Below are 18,767 nucleotides of genomic sequence, written 5' to 3' on the forward strand. Positions count from 1 at the left end.
GGACAATGACTCCAAGTGGATGTCCACTTGGATTTCTTTTAGTTTATCACCAATAATATGTTTGGCTTGTGTTAGAATTATGAAAAAGGTCTGAAACCAGGGTGACATCATATTGTAGAAGCAGAAAAAGGACATTCAAAAACTCTTACAAAGGCTCTTCTTCAATTTTCAGCCGTCTAGTGCAAACCATCTACAGCATTTTAACAGGGGATATACTACGGGGACTCGCTCCTGCTTATGCAAAGGACTGGCTGTTTTTAATTTCTAATTATGTTATAAACTTTTTGTGAATAGGTTACAATTATTTGTTTTTTTTTCTGCATTGTTGTCCTTTTAGTAGAAAAAGCAGCAGCCTTCCTGTCTGCACTAGCTTTCACAGAGGTTATTTGAACAGCATTTTATTCTGTTTACACTACAGATTCATAACAGTGTAGTAAGACTCTGTATTTCTTGACACAGCCACTGCACCTGGAGTACATTCACGTTTCTAAACAGTTTAGGAATACAATACTGTATATTGATCTTCAGAATGCCTAAAGTAATCTCTCTTCTGGACACATTTCAGCCTTGAGATACCAAGGAATATAATGTGTTGCACAACAGTATGTTCAGAGGAAGAGGGAGGTGAAGGAATAGGGAAGCAGCCTTTTGCTCAAGTTCAAAAAAGCAGTAGGAAAAAAAAAGCTTGGTCTCCGATGTTAAGGAAATGCAATTTCCAAAATAATACAGTGAACCAAAAATGATGATTAAAAACATTTGTGCATATTGCATAAACAATGAATTGTATACTTACATAGTGCACATGAGTAATATGTATGTTATTATTTTAACTGGTATAGATAACACTGCCAGAATTTTGACAAGAAGAAATGGCTTCAGTAGGCATGAAATAAGCACTTATTTGCTGCCAGTGGTGATATCGGACAATGACTACCCAATCCAGAGTAGCACCGGCACTCTGACAATTCGAGTGTGCGCCTGTGACAACCAGGGGAACATGCAGTCGTGTAATGCTGAGGCCTTGCTCCTTCCTGCTGGCCTCAGCACTGGAGCTCTAATTGCCATTCTCCTCTGCATCATTATATTGCTAGGTAAGTTATGGAAAAAATATATCTTTTCCCCAGTGAACTAATATATCAGAGATACAGACCTGGCCAGTTGCTTTTTTTGTGCTTTATCAGACAAGATTTCACAAAAATACAAGGGTAATGGCTTATGCTGTGGTGAATTTAGATTTAGCAAAACATTTATTTCTAGGCAACTAACAAAGAAAAATCTCATGTGATTAAACTGTTTCATCAAATTTAGATATACTTACTGTGAAATTGTTCTCTCTGAACAGGAGCAGGGACCCTTTTTTCTGTTAGGGGCCTGTGACGCACATAAAATCAATCAGAGGCATGCTTGGGACAGGGCGAGTTAAAACCGCAGGACCTTTCCTGGGCTCCAGCTTGGGGCCAGAAATAGCTCTGAGGCAGATTTGGGAGGAGGAGTTTGGCGTGCAGGAGTGGGTGGGACTGGGGTTGAGAGAGGGGTTGGGGTGTGGGAGGAGGTTCAGAGTGCAGGTTCTGAGAGGGAAGAAGAGAGGGAGTTTGGGAGGGAGTTCTGGGGCAGAAGGGGGCTCCAAACTGGAATGCAGGGTCTAGGAGGGAGTTCTGGGTGTCTGTGTCCCATTTTTTGCTAGTCTTGGAAATCAGTCTCTATCCCCTTCGGTATTGATTACCCGAACCAATTTAGTTTTTGGGAAATTCTTTATTAGTTTTTTTTTTACTTCCTCCAGTTCCCAGTGTAAGATCCTTGGATTTACCATTGATAACTGTAGCACTCCATTAGTTTCAAATGGCTCCCGGTTGGTAGTGTAGCTCCCTGCTTGCTTCCTTCCGTGCTTAGGGTTATTAGTAGGATTTTGAATTACTCTACCCTCCCCCATCACAATATCTCTTCCTCCCTCCCCTGACACTTGGTTTACACCCCACCTTTCCCTCCTTCCCTTTTATCTGGCTGGCTCAAGGAGAGGGTCAGGTATGCAGGCTCTGGGCAGTACTTACAGCATGCAGGCTTCAGAAACAGCAACCTGACTTCTCTGCAGCTTTGGCCACTGTCCTGTCCACAGATGCCATGAGCTGCAGCAGTGGTACTTGGAGCACGGGCAGTGTGCAGAGTCCCATGGTTGCTCCTACTTGTGGAAGCCAACCAGCACAGCACTTGCCTGCTCTGCTATATGTCACTGCCAACCAGACAGTCAATAGCTCCCTTACCTGTGCTGACCAGGGCCACCAGTATCCTTTTCCAACTAGGTGTTCTGAGTGAAAACTGGACAACTAGTCCCCACAGCTGTGCTGTAATGTAAGCATCCATCATGGCTGGTCCTTAGGTAGAGGGACCAACCCACTCCACATGATTGGAGCTGCCTGCAGGCACTGCCTCCACAGATCCCTTGGCTGTGGTTCTCAGCCAATGGGAGTTTCATAGTCAGTACTGGGTTCTGGGGGAGCATATTGAGCTTCCCTGATGACCACTCTGCTTAGGAGCCACAGAGACATGGTGGCAAGCCAGTCCTGGTGGTGCAGAGACTTTCCAGAGGCTGGATGAAATGAACCTGGGGGGAATGATCCAGCATGTAGGTTACATGTTTCCCACCCCTGCCTTCAAATAGCTAGCTTGAAATAGAAAACAAAGTCCAATTAAAGATGTGGGATTTTGATTTCTGGAATTTACAATAAACCCTTGATTTAACAGACCCTGATATAACAGACTTTGGAAATAACGGATGCTGTCCGCCAGCCGCCCCCCCCCATCTATCCAAATAAATGCTGAAGATTCAGCAGAGCCTCCACTGGGTTTGGGGGAGCTATCAGAACGGCTGGGGCTTCTGGGGCTGGAAGGTCCATCACAGCCTGAGGGTTTACTGTATTGTTAAAAGTGCGTTTTATTATTCTCTAGCCAGATAATTGGCATAGAGGAGAGTGAAATAATGTTGGAAAACTTGTGAAGGGTCTTGATAGTTCTAAAAACCCTAGTCTGCAAGTAGAAATTTTTTTATGGTAGTTGGCTCTATCCATGGTAATTGTGTTACAAACAGGAGAAAAAACTCAGCAGATGCCTTAGTCATAAAAAAGGGCAGGAATTTTTAGGATCACCGCAGGGGTTTGTCTAATGAAATATTGCCCAATATAATTTTTTTTCATAATGAAATTTGGTGAAATGATGTAAGTAACTGAGAAAGCAAAAAGAGTTCTCTATTATTTTTATTAATATAATATGTAGCTCAGTTTATCTACTCGATATTCTCCAGATTAACTACATTGGATTGAATCAAAGAAGGCTGTTAAAGGGAAAACAAAACAATGGCAACAATATGCTATGAGGAGCAGGGCTGGATTAATAAAGGGACATCAAGCTCTGCAGCCCTGGCCTAAGAGGGCGGGGAAGTTTAGTTTGGGGTCCTGGATTGCAGCCATGAAAGCTCCTGCATGCTTTGTTCCAGGGTGGCTCTGCCTGACTGGGGAGGAGGTGGATTCATGCAATGGCATTCATCCCCCACTACACCCCAGAGCCATGATGAGCACTGCACAGGGAAGCTCTGTCCTGGCACTGCCCTGGCCTACAGACTTCATCCCTCTCAGCTACCACTGGCCATAATTACCAGCCAATGGGAGTAATGCCTGCAAGTGAGCATGGGTCCTGCTAGCTGAGGACCTTTCATTGAACAAGCAATGCACTTGTTTTGAACAGGCTGATTTTAAGCTGCTTTAACAAGCTGCTAATGATATGCTTCCCAAAACAAAAACATGTGGGCCTGTTGGGCTAAAACATTTGGGAAAAAGGAGAGCTGCCCTTGAGGAGTGCATTTGAGAGGGGCTGCAAAAGGGGCAATATATTTGTCCCAGTCAAAAGAGGGGTAAGCTATGAAGTTAGCAGTTTTGGGGAAGAGTATCCTTGGACAGACTGGAGCATGAGATTCATCCCACAACTTGACACTTGCTATTTTTCCTCTGAAAAAAGAAAGGGTGTTTTTCTGTTCATTAGATAGTTCTTACGTCTCTATCCCCTTTCCACAAATAAAAGAACATTTCCAATTACAGCCTATTTCTGATTATATGTAGACACGATTGACCTCACCACTTATCTAAATTAGGCAGAATATTACATTTTAGCGGCTATCTTCAAGTTTCTCTTCTCTGCATTTATTCTCCTTCTGATTTCTAACTCTGCCCTAAATGGGTATATAGTCAGGAATCACAGTATGATTTATATTGTAACGCTGAAGAAAAAAAAAATCTAAGCAATTTTTATTCTATATTCAGGGAGCTGATTTGTTCAGACACATCTGCTTGTTTTGATTAAAATAATTGTTTAGTCTTATTACTACTTAAGGACTTTCAGGTGTTGGAGAGCAGGACAAGTAAGAATGCACTGCCATGTTGCAGACAGATACACTTGTACGGACTCCCTGAAGTCAGCATAGTTCCATAGGTGTAACTAAGAGCACCATAGGGTGATGAATGGGTGTGAATAAAAAAGTACAGCTAAGGTTTCATAGCCGCAGAGGAGCCTCCATTTCTAACAGAGTTAGTATTGCTATTTGTTTGACTGTTGGTGAAGTTTGTTTTTAATGTTTATTATACATTTTTAAAATAGGCTTTATTTGAAATTGTTGTCATTGGAGATGGCATGCTAGCAATCCCTTGATGTAATTTTAGAGTCACTTTTCTGAGAATCGCCTCTCTTTTAGCCGTTTCTGAGAATCAAAACTCACCTACACTCAGGCTTCGTGATGTAACATGACTTTCCAGGATCATTTGTCGATCTGCTGGGGAGGAGAGGAGAGTAGTTAAGGTGTAGTGCATGGCCTGCAGTGCAGGACCTGTGAAAAGAGCTGCTATAGCTGGTGCTTCAGTAAATTTACAGACTCAGTTTACGATTCAAGCTGATATCTAGGGCCAGCTCTCCCTGCTAAATATTGCTGAAGAGGGGCAAGAAGGGAGGTTCACCCTCCCCCCAGGCAGCATACCAAGGATGATCAAGTTAGAAAGATGATTTTAGTCCATATGATAATCAAGGAAATAATTTTAAATACTTAATATTATGTTGCTATATTATATATTTATTGATGCCATATTTTCATTTGAAATGTGTGTAATTTTATATGGCACAGCACAGAAGCTGTTAGAGTTTAGAGTCAGAAATATGTTACTTATAGCACCAGATCTGGTCCAGAGAGATGAAATGAAAGTAGTCCTATGATTAATTCTGAAATATAGTCATCAGTAAAGAAAACATGCTCAGTGATATGACCTTATTTCAAAGCTGACACAGATGAACCATTAAAGAATTGTAGTTCAGGACTCTCCGAAGTACGACTTTGCATGGTGTCCTGCTGTCTGGAGTAGCTCCCAAATGTAAGTGACAACCTCAGTATGGACTGTCAGAAGACAAGGCGGACAGCCCAAGTTGATGGTGTACTCTGTAATGAGGTTTCACAAAGCCAGTAACAAATATGAACTCCAGGATCACCATACCAGCCGTACCACTGAGTTCCAGACTGCCTCTCCATTGTGTCTTATCATCCAGACAAACTGCACTTTGTGATTTGAAGGGCAAAAGCAAACAAAACAGAAAGTCACACTGGGTTTCTGCCAGTCCTGAGAGAACAGTCATTTACCTCAGGTCAACTGATATTCTAGATCTTTCACCAGACAATGCTGGCAGCCAGTTCTAAAGGAAAAGAGTAAAATAAAGTGAGTAAAATACATGTACAGATGGTTCATAATTCCGAATGGTGTCAGAGATGTAAAAATGACCCCTCAAACCTACTGGCTTCTCAAACGTCTTTTCATGGTACTCAGATAGTCTGTGGGGAACTCTGCTCTGCAACTGCCATACCCCACTGTAAGAATTGAAACAGGCCAGAGATCCAGGATCTTTTCTTAAATCTTTACTCACCACTCTTTTCATAGAGTGCAAGATGACAGTCCCTTCTGATGTGGGCTTTTCCTTTGATAGCCAGTGAGCTATGCATTTTGAGTCTTTGATCTCTCATCCACACACACAATGACCACCTGCTTTGAAATTAGCACATTTCTGTTAAAGTTATTCATTTACATTCAACAAGACTTCTTCATTGTTTGATAGGTTATTCAGCAACAGAGGTATAAATAATGTAACTGCATTATGATGTGATATGATAAGTTAAAGCAATGTGAGTAAGATCCCAGTCATTGAATTTAACAGGGAGAGAAACCCCTGGAAAATACACAAAGCAAAATGGAATAAATATGCTTATTTTCTAAACATGAAAGAAAGACATTAATTTTATTTTGAAATGCTGATTCAAACCAATTTATTTTCTTCCAAACAGAACATTTATAGTTTTTCCTATCAAAAATAACAATTTTTATGCAGGAAAAAGAATAGTGTTACAGGAAGAGACACTTTCTGAATGGGTGTGTTTGTGGAAGTAATTGAACCAGCTTTACCTATTAGGATGGTGGATCAGTGTTTACCACAAAGAAGCCTGTAGTCAACTGGACTATGAATGCTGCAGTCTGGGTCAGGAGTTTCATCAAAATTTCCCAGTCCTTAGAAAATGTCATTTATGAGTACATTGGGCTGTTTCTACACAGGCCACTTCCTTCAGAAGTGGCATAATAATACATGGAGCGAAAGATGCTAACGAGGAGTGGATGCAAATTCCCCATGCCTCATTAGCATAATGTCACATGATTTGGAGTCCGGAAGAGCAGTCTTCTGGACTCCAAAATGCCAAGTAGAAGCGCAGCCCTGGGGAGCTTCTGGAAGGAAGTCCATCTTTCGGAGGCCCCTTCTTCCCAAAAATTTTTGGGAAGAAGGGGCCTCTGGAAGGAGGACTTTCTTCTGGAAGCCCCCCCAGGGAAGCATTTCTACACGGTGCTCTGGAGTCTAGAAGAACGGTCTTCCGGACTACAAATCACGTGACATTATGCTAATGAGGCACAGGAAATTTGCATCCGCTTCTCATTAGCATCTTTTGCTCCGTGTGTTAGTATGCCACTTCTGAAGGAAGTGGCCTGTGTAGAAACAGCCAAAGAGTCTAAGTGAAAGCTCACTGAAGTTAATACTTTTCATATTAGATGACAGAATGAACTGGTTTCAATGGGCTTTGAATGGGGCCCTAAAAGTTCATCTAACTATGAGTTTTTCTTCTACATAAAAATTGACATTTTCTAAAATTTTAATAATGAATCTAGCATTAATAAATTTATTCAATAGTATTTGTCCTGTTTAGTTAAATTCACAAATGGTGGTAACTTGGCATAATTTAAATGACAAAATAAAACTATTGGTAAACCAGTCACAACAATGACTGAATATTATTTATTTAAGCTAATTTGTGAATATCTGGCAAATGTACTAGTACAACCTAAGCTTAAATCTGGCACAGCAACCAAGGGCTGAATGGCCTATTATTCATTACAGCTGTCAAGTCATCGAGAAAAGTAATCAATGTCTTTGGAAACAGTTTAATTTCTTCTGAAGTAAAAGATTACACCTTAATTGAAGCAATTATATCACATATGTATACTTGGTAATATGCCTTCAGGTGAGTGTGTTTTCATAAGGGAGACAGAAAGAAGGTAGTTTTCAGGTTAATCAGAAGGCATTCCACTTTGTTATACTAAAACCATGCTCTATAAACAATAAAAAAGTGACCCCTATGTTTTCTTTAACTACAACCAGCCATCAAACAGCAATACACTTTTTCTCACTCGCAGTCACACGTACAATACAGACATCAATCAGCACTATCTTGACAGCTGGTCTTTTTCAAGTTGGCTTCTGTGCATTGTTCACAAATGTTTAACTTTACATAAAGTGAGCAGAAAAAAACATTTTCACATGGAAGGAAAAGAACAACAAATATTATGATTTTTAAAGCACAATTTGATGAAGCTGCTTGAAACTTGCAAAAATATTCTCCCTCACCATTAAAGTAGATGTCTATTTTCAGACTGAAAACAGGATGGAGTCCTTAATGTTTCTGGTATTCTTAAGATTAGCTGCTGAAACATCAGTAAAGTAAATCTATTGTGTCTGCTGAACTTACCACTGAGAAATTGTTATACTGAGATCAGTTTATCTATCTACACTTGTATATGTGTGTGGTTTTTTTCTGTTTTTTTAAAGTTATAGTGGTACTATTTGCTGCTCTGAAGAGGCAGAGAAAGAAGGAGCCTCTGATCCTGTCTAAAGAGGACATTAGAGATAACATTGTGAGTTATAATGATGAAGGCGGTGGAGAGGAAGACACTCAAGCCTTTGATATTGGCACACTGAGAAATCCTGCAGCTATCGAAGATAAGAAGCTTCGACGAGATATTATTCCTGAAACATTATTTATACCACGGAGGACTCCTTCAGCACCAGATAATACAGATGTCCGAGATTTCATTAACCAGAGGCTAAAGGAGCATGATGTTGATCCCTCTGCACCACCATATGATTCTCTTGCAACCTACGCCTATGAAGGAAATGATTCTATAGCTGAATCCTTGAGCTCCTTAGAGTCAGGTACTACTGAAGGAGACCAAAACTATGATTACCTCAGAGAATGGGGCCCTCACTTTAATAAGCTAGCTGAAATGTATGGTGGAGGAGAAAGTGACAAAGACAATTCTTAACCTCCACTAGGGTCCATTTAAGAAGAAGTAACTTTATAGACACCTTCTCCACTTGACAATATTTAACATCCAGGAAAATTTTCCTGCCACTCAGCACAATGGTTTTCTTTTTAATTTTTTCGTTGTCATTCATTCTTTCTAGTACATTGTCACCGAATATATAAAGCATTTTATTTAATCACATTCCAGGAGCCAAAGCTATGGAAATTCAGTGTTGTCCATTTTAGTAAGTAAAAGTACTTTGAGAAGTTTGAACAGGGTGATATTCCCTTAAGCAACCTCATGTACAAGCCGCTTTTGTTAGGTACATGTCCTACCCTTGCAAGTGCAGCTTTTAAGAAGGCAAAGAAAAAAGTATATCCAATTCTGTACATTAAAATTTTTAAAAAATGTACATGTGGTGTTAATAAGTGTGATATATGCAGCTGGTTTAAAAAAAAAGTTTGTGCAACTTCATTTCATCAAATTATATCTGCCAATGTTTTATATTTATATTTTTGTATTTATTTTTAAGAAATAAACCAGTTTTTACAACTATTTTGCGTGTTTTAGAAGATTAATAGTGAATCCCCCACCCACCTCCAAGGTAGCTGTCTGCATGCTCAGACTGAAGGAGAGCATGTAATTACTCCTATAAAAAGTTCTTACTCCATCCATTTTTATGCTGTCCATATTTAATCAAGCATTTCCTTTCAAGATTTATAAGTGACTATGTTCAGAGAGAATCAGTTTGGGACGTGCATTCATTTGACATGGAAACTGTCACCAGGAAGGTGAGAAGTTCTATTTTGAGAATGCAGGTTCAAGTCATGTAACTGAACATTAAGGCTATGGCTAGACTAGTGAGTTTTGCTGACAAAACCCCTTTTTGTAGACAAAACTGGTGGAACGTCCACACGCAAAATGTGTTTCATTGACAGTTTGTCAACAAAACTCAGCACTTTTGCTGGCAGCATTCTGACTCTCAGCCGTGAGGCATAATGCTGCTGTCGTCAGATTCTGTCAACGTAAAAGTTGTGTGGGTGCTCAGCATGGGGGTGGGGGCTTATTGTGGCAGACAGGGCATCCAGAGCAATAGGCAGCCTTGTCTGCTGTGCTTCCCACTGCATGTTTTGTCAAAATAGCAGCCAGGCACTTTGGCCACTCTGTTGACAGAAGTTTTGTCAGGAAATCTCTTCTGACAGTAACTTCTGTTGACAGATGCTGCAGTGTAACCGTAACCTTTGACTGTAAAACAGTAGCACTACTCAAATGCATTAGGATCATGTGGAGCCTCAAAACCTATTGCATGACTTGCCTTCTGCTGGTCCAAACTCCCATTCAACTAACTCTTCAGATGAAAGAAAGTTACTTATTTTTTGTTGATTCATGAACCCTGTTGATTCATGAACTGATCACTAAGCTATAGTTTATTGGATTGCCAGTTTAAAGCTTTATTTCTTCATCAAAATCTTTACAAGATAGAAGCAGTGAAATAATCTATCCAGAGTACAAATATGCCCTGTAATTTTTACTAATATGCCACAGTTTAGTTTTGATATTTTCCAGAGGTCAAACTAAAAAGGACATTTGCAAATTATAATCTAATAACAGGAATGAGGGTCAAAAATTGCAGGACAGAGCAGAAACTCAAGAGATCTTAGTTCTCTGAGTATCCCTCTGATTTCAGATTGTACACATTTGTTTGGGGGAAAATCAAAGATTATTTGACAGTGAAATATTGTCTGGACTTTCTAAAGTGGAAAACATACACATTTGATGAAATTAACTTTTGTGCAGTGCAGCTTTGTCTGATTTTCTTTTTGCCATAAATCCAACAAATATTTTAAAGCTATATCTCTGATAGATGTAATATAACATTCTTATTACAGCAGAAATCTCTTTCCCTTAATGAAGTGCTTAAAATGAGTGCAACTGAGAAAATTGGAGTGGGCAGTCTGTATAGTTCCTTCAGCGTTGAAAGATCACATTTTAAAGGAGCTAAAAATGCAGTTTTAGAAGGTACATATATTCTTCGCTCTCACTCCATTATTTAAATTCATTTTAGCATATGAAAAATGATGAGTGATATATAGCATTTTCTACTGTGTCTGATGTAAAATACGTCAAAATAATCAATTCAAAGCATTATCTAGATCATTGAAACAAAGAAGAAGTTTGATCTTTAGTCTCTCTTCCCAATTATGGTTTATGAGCACTAAGGGAATGTTCATATCCATATGACCGTATGCAGAGGTCATCTGCAGAACTAAGTAAATTCCTCATTCAGTAAAGTTTCTTTGAGGTAACTTTTATTTCAAATCCAGATTTTCCAACTTTCCTGATAACAGTAAGTATACCATACATGTAACTACATGTAGACACAATGCCCAGAGCTTGAGTTCAAATGCTGTACTCCACTTAAAATCATAAGAATGGCCATACTGGGTCAGAATAAAGGTCCATCTAGCCTAGTATCCTGTCTTCCAACAGTTGCCAATGCCAGATAACCCAGAGGGATGAGTAGAACAAGATGGCATCAAGTGATCCCTCCCATATCACTTATTCCCAGCTTTAGAGAGGCTTGGAACACCATTCCTACCCATTCTGGCCAATAGCCATTGATGTACCTACCCTCCATGAATTTATCTAGCTCTTTCTTTAACTCTGATAAAGACCTGGTCTTCACAACATCTTCTGGCAATAAGTTCCACAGGTTGACCATGTGTTGCATGAAGAAATACTTCCTTTTGTTTGTTTTAAACCTGCTAGCTATTAATTTTATTTAGTGACCCCTAGTTCTTGTGTTATGGGAACAAGTAACTAACTTTTCCTTATTTGTGTTCTCAACACCAGTCATAACTTTATAGACTTCTATCATATCCCTCCTTAGTCTCCTCTTTTCTGATCTAAAAAGTCCCAATCTTTTTTTAATCTCTCCTCATAGGGCAGCCGTTCCAAACACCTGATCATTTTTGTGCCATTTTCTAAGCTTTTTCCAAGATCAAGACATTTTTTTTGAGATGAGATGATCATGTCAGCACACAGTAGTCAAGATGTGGGCAAACCATGGATTTATATAGAGGCAATAAGATATTCTTGATCTTATTCTCTATCCCTTTTTTAATATCAAGGAGAGTTGCCACAAACACAGAAAAAATCAGGATGTATTGCATAGATAAGACGATAGCATACACAACAACACATTTTAATGTAAGTCAAACACACACTAGTGTAAATGCAGCCCATGCTTCTGTGTATTGCCCATTCAAAAAGAGATCCAGCATTTAGTCATCAAACAACAGGAAAAAGTACTCTTCAAACACATGAAAAGTGAATTAAATGTGTGTTCAATATTGATGAATATTAACAGAGAAAATCATCATTACAAAAATATTGAGAACACTTTCTCTGTCAAAAAATGTGACACAATTGTTGAGTACCAAAATTTGAGAGGGGAGCAGAACTAAAGACATGCGCACACACACACACACACACAAAGAAGCAAGCAGGAAACCAGTAGTCATGGTAAGACTCAAGTCAAATTTGGTCAAAATTCTTACAGAAGAATGTAGTAACAGCCCAGATTTCATTAAAAAATGTTTTCTTGTTGAGGGCTCTTGTCTTGGTCTAATATGACATAAATGGTCATACAAGAAAGCAGTCCCAACACAGGAAAAATATTTGCAGATCACAGTGAACTTGGAACTTCAAGAGATTTTCAGTTTAGTTGAGCTCAGTATCCAAGAATAGAAATAGCCATATAAACTCTGTAAACCTGTGCCCCCATCTCCAATCACTGAGCTCCTGTTCTGAAACTAACCTGACACCAAACCCTCCATTGCAGGAAATAGGGTGGGAAAGGTGGAATTCATAAAATATGATCTTCTCATGGGCATACCTTCTTTCCTCAGTGTTCTACAAATTTATTGATCACATGCTTCCTGGGGTGGCTTCAGGAGGAAGGGATGATCATAAACCAGAGGTAGGGAATATAATGCACATGAAATACCCAGATGACTGTGCTTCACTGCACAGGGCTAGCTACAACTAACAATTTTTTCCAGCCTGTTCATTCACAGCCCCATGCAGATATCAATTAATCCGTTCAGTCACGTACTGAATCATTATCTTGTTTGTCCACTCATTTCTATACCCCACAGACCACCTATCTACCCCTTTTGTGAAAAGACTGTTGTCTCAGTTGACAGACTCTTCAGCAATAGTGTTCAAACACTACTACTACTGTGGATGTGCTGGAGCAAGTACAGCTGGGGGCAACAAAAATGATTAGGGGGCTGGAGCACATGACCTATGAGGAGAGGCTGAGGGATGTGGGCTTGTTTAGTTTACAGAAGAGAGGACTGAGGGGTAATTTAATAGCAGCCTTCAACCTCCTGAAGGGGAGCTCTAAAGAGGATGGTGAGACACTGTTCTCAGTGGTGTTGGATAGCAGAACAAGGAGCAATGGGTTGAAGTTACAGAAGGAGAGGTGTAGGTTGGATATTAGGAAAACCTACTTCATCAGAGCGTGTTGAAGCATTGGAATGCATTCTCTAGAGAGGTGGTGGATTCTCTATCCCTAGAAGTTTTTAAGTCCCAGCTTGACAAGGTCCTGGCTGGAATGACTTAGTTGGGGTTGATCCTGCTCGAAGCAGCGGGCTGGACTCTTTGACCTTCTGAAGTCCCTTCCAGGCTTATGATTCTATGAGTCTATGAAACACCCACTACTTCTCATTACTCATCCATCCCTGTGCCTATTATTTGCTACGTATTGATTTACTGATCATCACCTATAATGACAGTCTCTATTGCCACATTTTCCCAACAAAACCCTGTGCTTTCTCTCATGCCACCCCTCATGAAAAGGTCTGACAAAAATATCCAAAGCTGCTACATAACTTTTTATTAGAACTCACTTCTACAATACCTTCAAAAACCTTTGCAGTGATGGTACAGTTCCTATGCTTATTGCACTAATTACAAATTGTGCTACATGTAGGCTACGTCTACACGTGCACCCAACTTCGAAATAGCTTATTTCGATGTTGCGACATCGAAATAGACTATTTCGATGAATAACGTCTACACCTCCTCCAGGGCTGGCAACGTCGATGTTCAACTTCGACGTTGCTCAGCCCAACATCGAAATAGGCACAGCGAGGGAACGTCTACACGCCAAAGTAGCACACATCAAAATAAGGGAGCCAGGCACAGCTGCAGACAGGGTCACGGGGCGGACTCAACAGCAAGTCGCTCCCTTAAAGGGCCCCTCCCAGACACACTTTCATTAAACAGTGCAAGATACACAGAGCCAACAACTAGTTGCAGACCCTGTATATGCAGCACGGACCCCCAGCTGCAGCAGCAGCAGCCAGAAGCCCTGGGCTAAGGGCTGCTGCCCACGGTGACCACAGAGCCCCGCAAGGGCTGGAGAGAGAGTATCTCTCAACCCCCCAGCTGATGGCCGCCATGGAGGACCCCGCTATTTCGATGTTGCGGGACGCGGATCGTCTACACGTCCCTACTTCGATGTTGAACGTCGAAGTAGGGCGCTATTCCCATCCCCTCATGGGGTTAGCGACTTCGACGTCTCGCCGCCTAACGTCGATTTCAACTTCGAAATAGCGCCCAACACGTGTAGACGTGACGGGCGCTATTTCGAAGTTAGTGCCGCTACTTCGAAGTAGCGTACACGTGCAGACGCAGCCACAATGTCCTGGCACCATAGAAACAAGAAACATGGCTGCACTTTTTGCCCCAGTTTGTATTTTCCAAATTGGTTTGACCTGCTAGTAAAAGTCATGTTCTTTAATAATGTTTTGCTGGCTATAGGAAAGACATGCTCATACGATTAATTGAATACTTCCTTTTATAGATGCAAGTGACATCCTGACATCAAAGCAATCGCTTTTAAAAGGCAAATGAATAAAGGGAACATGACAGCAACACATTAGCTAGAAATTATGCTTCTTTTCCTCTTTCCATAAGGGTCAGTGTCAACAAAATATGTTTCCAAATTCAATGGGTACAGAGCAACCCTTACTCATGCTCACCTGATCAGAATAATAAGCCCCAAGCTCTCAGAGGGCTAAATAAAATGGACAGTAAGCAGCTCAGTATCACTGTGTCCAAGTGACACTATACTGTCTATTTCCAGCTGGTATAGAGCAGGGTTTCCTGAACTGTTGGAGACCATGGACCACAAAACAATAATATTTTTATGTGAAAAATTGTCAGAACAAAATAAAAAAAGGGCAACATATACAGTAAAACCAAAATAAAGTAATTTAAGTAAGTATCATGGCAATTACGAAGTAATGTTGTGTCTGGTTTTAATATCAGAAAATTTATACATGCACTGCACACCATTGCTAGTTGCTATACCACTGCGTCGCACCTGTGAGTTGTTCATGGTATACCAGTGCTCACAAAACATAGTTTAAGAAATGCTGTATAGAGCACACAGCAAGCAGCTGTGACTATTGGTCTGTGGCATTTTGCTCCATGTAGCTATCTCTATCACCTCTCTAGTTCCCCAGTGACATAACTGGATGATCAAGGAAGAGCTGAAGTATTTTCATCAGCAGTCTCTTAACCTGGGAAGCAAAAGGACAGATCACAGCCTCAAGAATCATGGTGCTGAGACAGTAAGTATGTCTAAAATCTACTATATCAAACACAACAAGAATTCCTGTGGCACCTTAGAGACTAACAGATATTCAATACAGCTAAATACAGTGCCTTCCTTGGCGACAAGTATCAGAAGGGTAGCCGAGTTAGTCTGTATCTTCAAACAGAAATTTAAAAGGTATTTTCGTCCCACTTTTTTTTTTTATAACTGGTCCTGTTTTCATTCAAACATTTTCTGTATGTAATTTAAAATTATTTGGTTTTATAAAGTTGGATTTTTTAAACTAGAAACCCCTCAATCTTACCATATTAGTATGGTAGCCCCTCAGAAATAGCAATTAAACCTACCTGAAAAATATTAAATGAAAAGAAAAACTAGAACAAAACATTTTTAAGGACAGCCTTTTTGATATTAAAATACAGCATAATTATTCTGACTATAAATTAAATGATTTAATGAAATTTACTTTTACAAAAACAAGAAATTTTCATTAGTTGCATTTTATTTACTATTTTACTTTAAACTTCAAAAAGCTTAGCTAATAGCTCTCTTGTGTGAGGGTAGGGTAGAGACAGTCTTTCTTTCCATACAAGCTAAAATTGTTTAACAGTTTTGCATCATGAACCTTGTCTGACAAACCACGAACCATGTCTGGCAAACATCCTCTGTGATCTACATGTCTGCATAACCACAAGGTAGCATGTAACTATAGAACCCTGGACTGTTTATTAAAGCCAAGAGCTCGGAAGAGAATTCTGTCAATAGCCTTAACAGGGGTTTGGAATTGTTGATTATGTGTCCAGAGCTTTCAGTTACCTCAAGAACACTGATGTGATCAATCATATTACTGAGCACATCTCTTAAGAGAGTGCATACCTCCACAACGATATCTCCCACTGTGGATATCAACAGGCCAAAGAGCCCTTAAGATCGGAGTCATCTGTAGTCTCGCATAGTTTTCAGTTGTACTTTGGAAACCTGTTTGTTGCAGGGATTTAAGTTCTCAACAGTAGTAGTTTTGTATTGTAAGGCTGCAGCCAGCTCTACTCACAGACAATAAGAAGTGGGCTTGGTCATAGATTATGGAACAACTTCAGGAGTGAGTGGGTGGGATTGTATGGCCTGTGATTGCAGGAGGTCAGACCAGATGACCATGATGGTTCCTGGCATCAAACTTCTATATGATATGTCTGTTACTTTGAATTGGGACAACTTTCAACACAGTACCACCAGCTATTTAACCCTGGCATAGTTAACACTGTCCTTAATTTCACATAAACATCTTCATGTGCTTCATTCTTATTCTCAGGTACCATGATTCTATTAGTACTTCTGTTCTGGTTAGTTTCCAGGCTACCAAGCACAGGAGTCCATAAGACAGGGGATATAGCAGTCTAATGTGACATGAAGATCTCCAGGATATGAAATATTAATGGTGATTTGGAGAATTTGACAAGAAATCCTTTAATCTTTTAACAGAAATTGAGGACCAGGGTCATTTAATTTACTCACATTTTTTTAAATCACATGAATCTTCTGCTGAATCAAAATGGGGTAGTTTCCAGGATCACATTTAAAGAGCCCTGTGTAGCTTGAAAGTTTACCTCCCTCACTAAAAGATGTGGGTCCAATGGAAGACGTTACCTCAGCCACTTTATCTCCCTCTATCAGTGCAAGCAAACAAGCAAGAAAACAAAACAGCACTGGGCAGAGAAATAGTGTGGACACAAAAAATAGTTGTAAATGCAGAAAAGCTTTTGTTTACTGATCCAGGTTATTTGTAATCAGCACTGTCCATGCCTCCAAATAGCTAAAAACAACAGTTGTAGATATAGTGTGAATGTGCTCAGACTATGAGAAATTTCAAATGGGGTATAACAACATATATTAACCCTTTTCACTATTTCTCTGATGATTAAAGTCCATCAGATGATGGAATCTCGGAACATGAAGTTGTGTACAGTCTGCTATGAGGACCTTATCTTTTGTGGCAGGAGGTGATAGAACTTTTCTGCAAAGAAGCTAGTGAGTGCTAGGGAACATACTAATATACACAGCTCCTCCCATCCATGCCATGTATCTGGAGATTTGTGTGTTTGATACATTGACAATAGAATTAGAGTAGAAAGACAAAGTTACTACTAAGTTTTCTCAGCAATTGGAATGTCAGCTTGAAATATATATTGCTGTGATTAAATCTACGTCTGAATTGAAAATTATTATTTGTTGATTTCTTTATTTTTCATTCAACCTTCAGACTAGCTTCAGATAATTAATCTTAGCAATGTAATAAAAATAATATAGAAAGTTTAGCTTTGTTAAAATACCAGCTTCTATACAAAAATATAGAGAAATATTTTTAATTCACATTTGCAACAGAGAATTTTGGAAATGTCACAGTAACCTTTTTAGATGACAGTTCCAGCACAAGAACTCTTGACAAGAACTATGCACAATTATGTCAAAGATATATGGAAACCCTTCTGAACATCACCTTCTCAGAGCAGTGACCTGAACAGCCTCTGTGTAAATTAGCCTGAAAAAAAGGGTGGGGACCCCTCTGAAGGTTGTTTTTTGACCCTTAATTACACCATAGGAGGAATAGTTCTTATAAAAGCAGAATTCTGTTATCTGAGGGCTTACTTTTGTCTTACTCTGTGTGCATGCAGCAGATCTGAGGAAAGTTTTTCTTGTATTTGCTCATCTGTGCATGAGCTGAGTATAACAGCCATTCTTACCTCTCCAGCTTCTCACCTCTCCAAAGGAAGAAAGGGGCAGGAGGGAGGAACCCTTGGGCTTTACCCACTGTGCACCAGCCACCTTAACTTAGTTCGTACTGCACACTTGGCAAGGAGAAGCCAAAGACATTCTCCCACAATGCTCATGGAAGCCTTTTAAGAGATAGGATCATGCACTGAAGAAAGGCAGAATTTTCTAAGGTTCATTCTCATCAGCTAAAAAACCAAACAGTAAAGACTAAGAAGCTGCAGAGTACACTGACTTCTTGTGGTGCTTTGTCATTTCTTCTCTCCAAAAAGTCAGACTACACCCTTGGAGTTCTTACAGGCATGTGCTTTTCTATCTCTATTTTCTACACTAGAAGAACATTAGGGTTGTAAAGTCAACCACCCATGAGGCAGGAAATTGCTATAATTGCAGTTGTCCACATAAAGATGATTCAATCCCTTTAAGCATATGGACTATCATATAATCTTCTGTTATATAATCAGATATTCCATTTTCATCAGGAGCCTTGTTGCCTGCTAGGCGGGTGAATCAAGGTGGTGTAATACAAGAGGCTGTTCCCTCTGGGATGCTGCAGTGGGTGGAGGGTGCCTACTATTTCTCGGTATTGAGACAGGTGGGTCTAGGTCCACCCAAAGATAGAAGACTGTTCACTTTAATGAGTGGGAGCAGCCGTTGGACCCAGGCCACAACTGAATATTGGTGATCATGAATGAAAGAAAAGGGGACAGAAGTGAGGTCAAAGCTTA

The 18,767-nt window shown here is 39.9% G+C and overlaps 1 protein-coding gene across 3 annotated transcripts in view; it reads left to right on the plus strand.

Moving 5' to 3' along the window:
* CDH10 (cadherin 10) overlaps positions 1–9,084 on the plus strand; it is a 108,485-nt gene extending 99,401 nt beyond the window's left edge. For 2 of the 3 annotated variants that reach the window (XM_074987802.1, XM_074987801.1), the window contains 2 exons: positions 840–1,091; positions 8,167–9,084. In XM_074987802.1, coding sequence (XP_074843903.1) covers positions 840–1,091; positions 8,167–8,660 — 746 coding nt within the window. In that variant the 3' untranslated portion in view covers positions 8,661–9,084. The remainder of the gene's footprint in view (positions 1–839; positions 1,092–8,166) is intronic. The other variant, XM_074987803.1, reaches the window with a different exon arrangement.
* Positions 9,085–18,767: the final 9,683 nt, after the last annotated feature.

The sequence above is a fragment of the Carettochelys insculpta genome, chromosome 2 (assembly GCF_033958435.1).
Source record: "Carettochelys insculpta isolate YL-2023 chromosome 2, ASM3395843v1, whole genome shotgun sequence".
NCBI classification, from domain to species: domain Eukaryota; kingdom Metazoa; phylum Chordata; order Testudines; family Carettochelyidae; genus Carettochelys; species Carettochelys insculpta.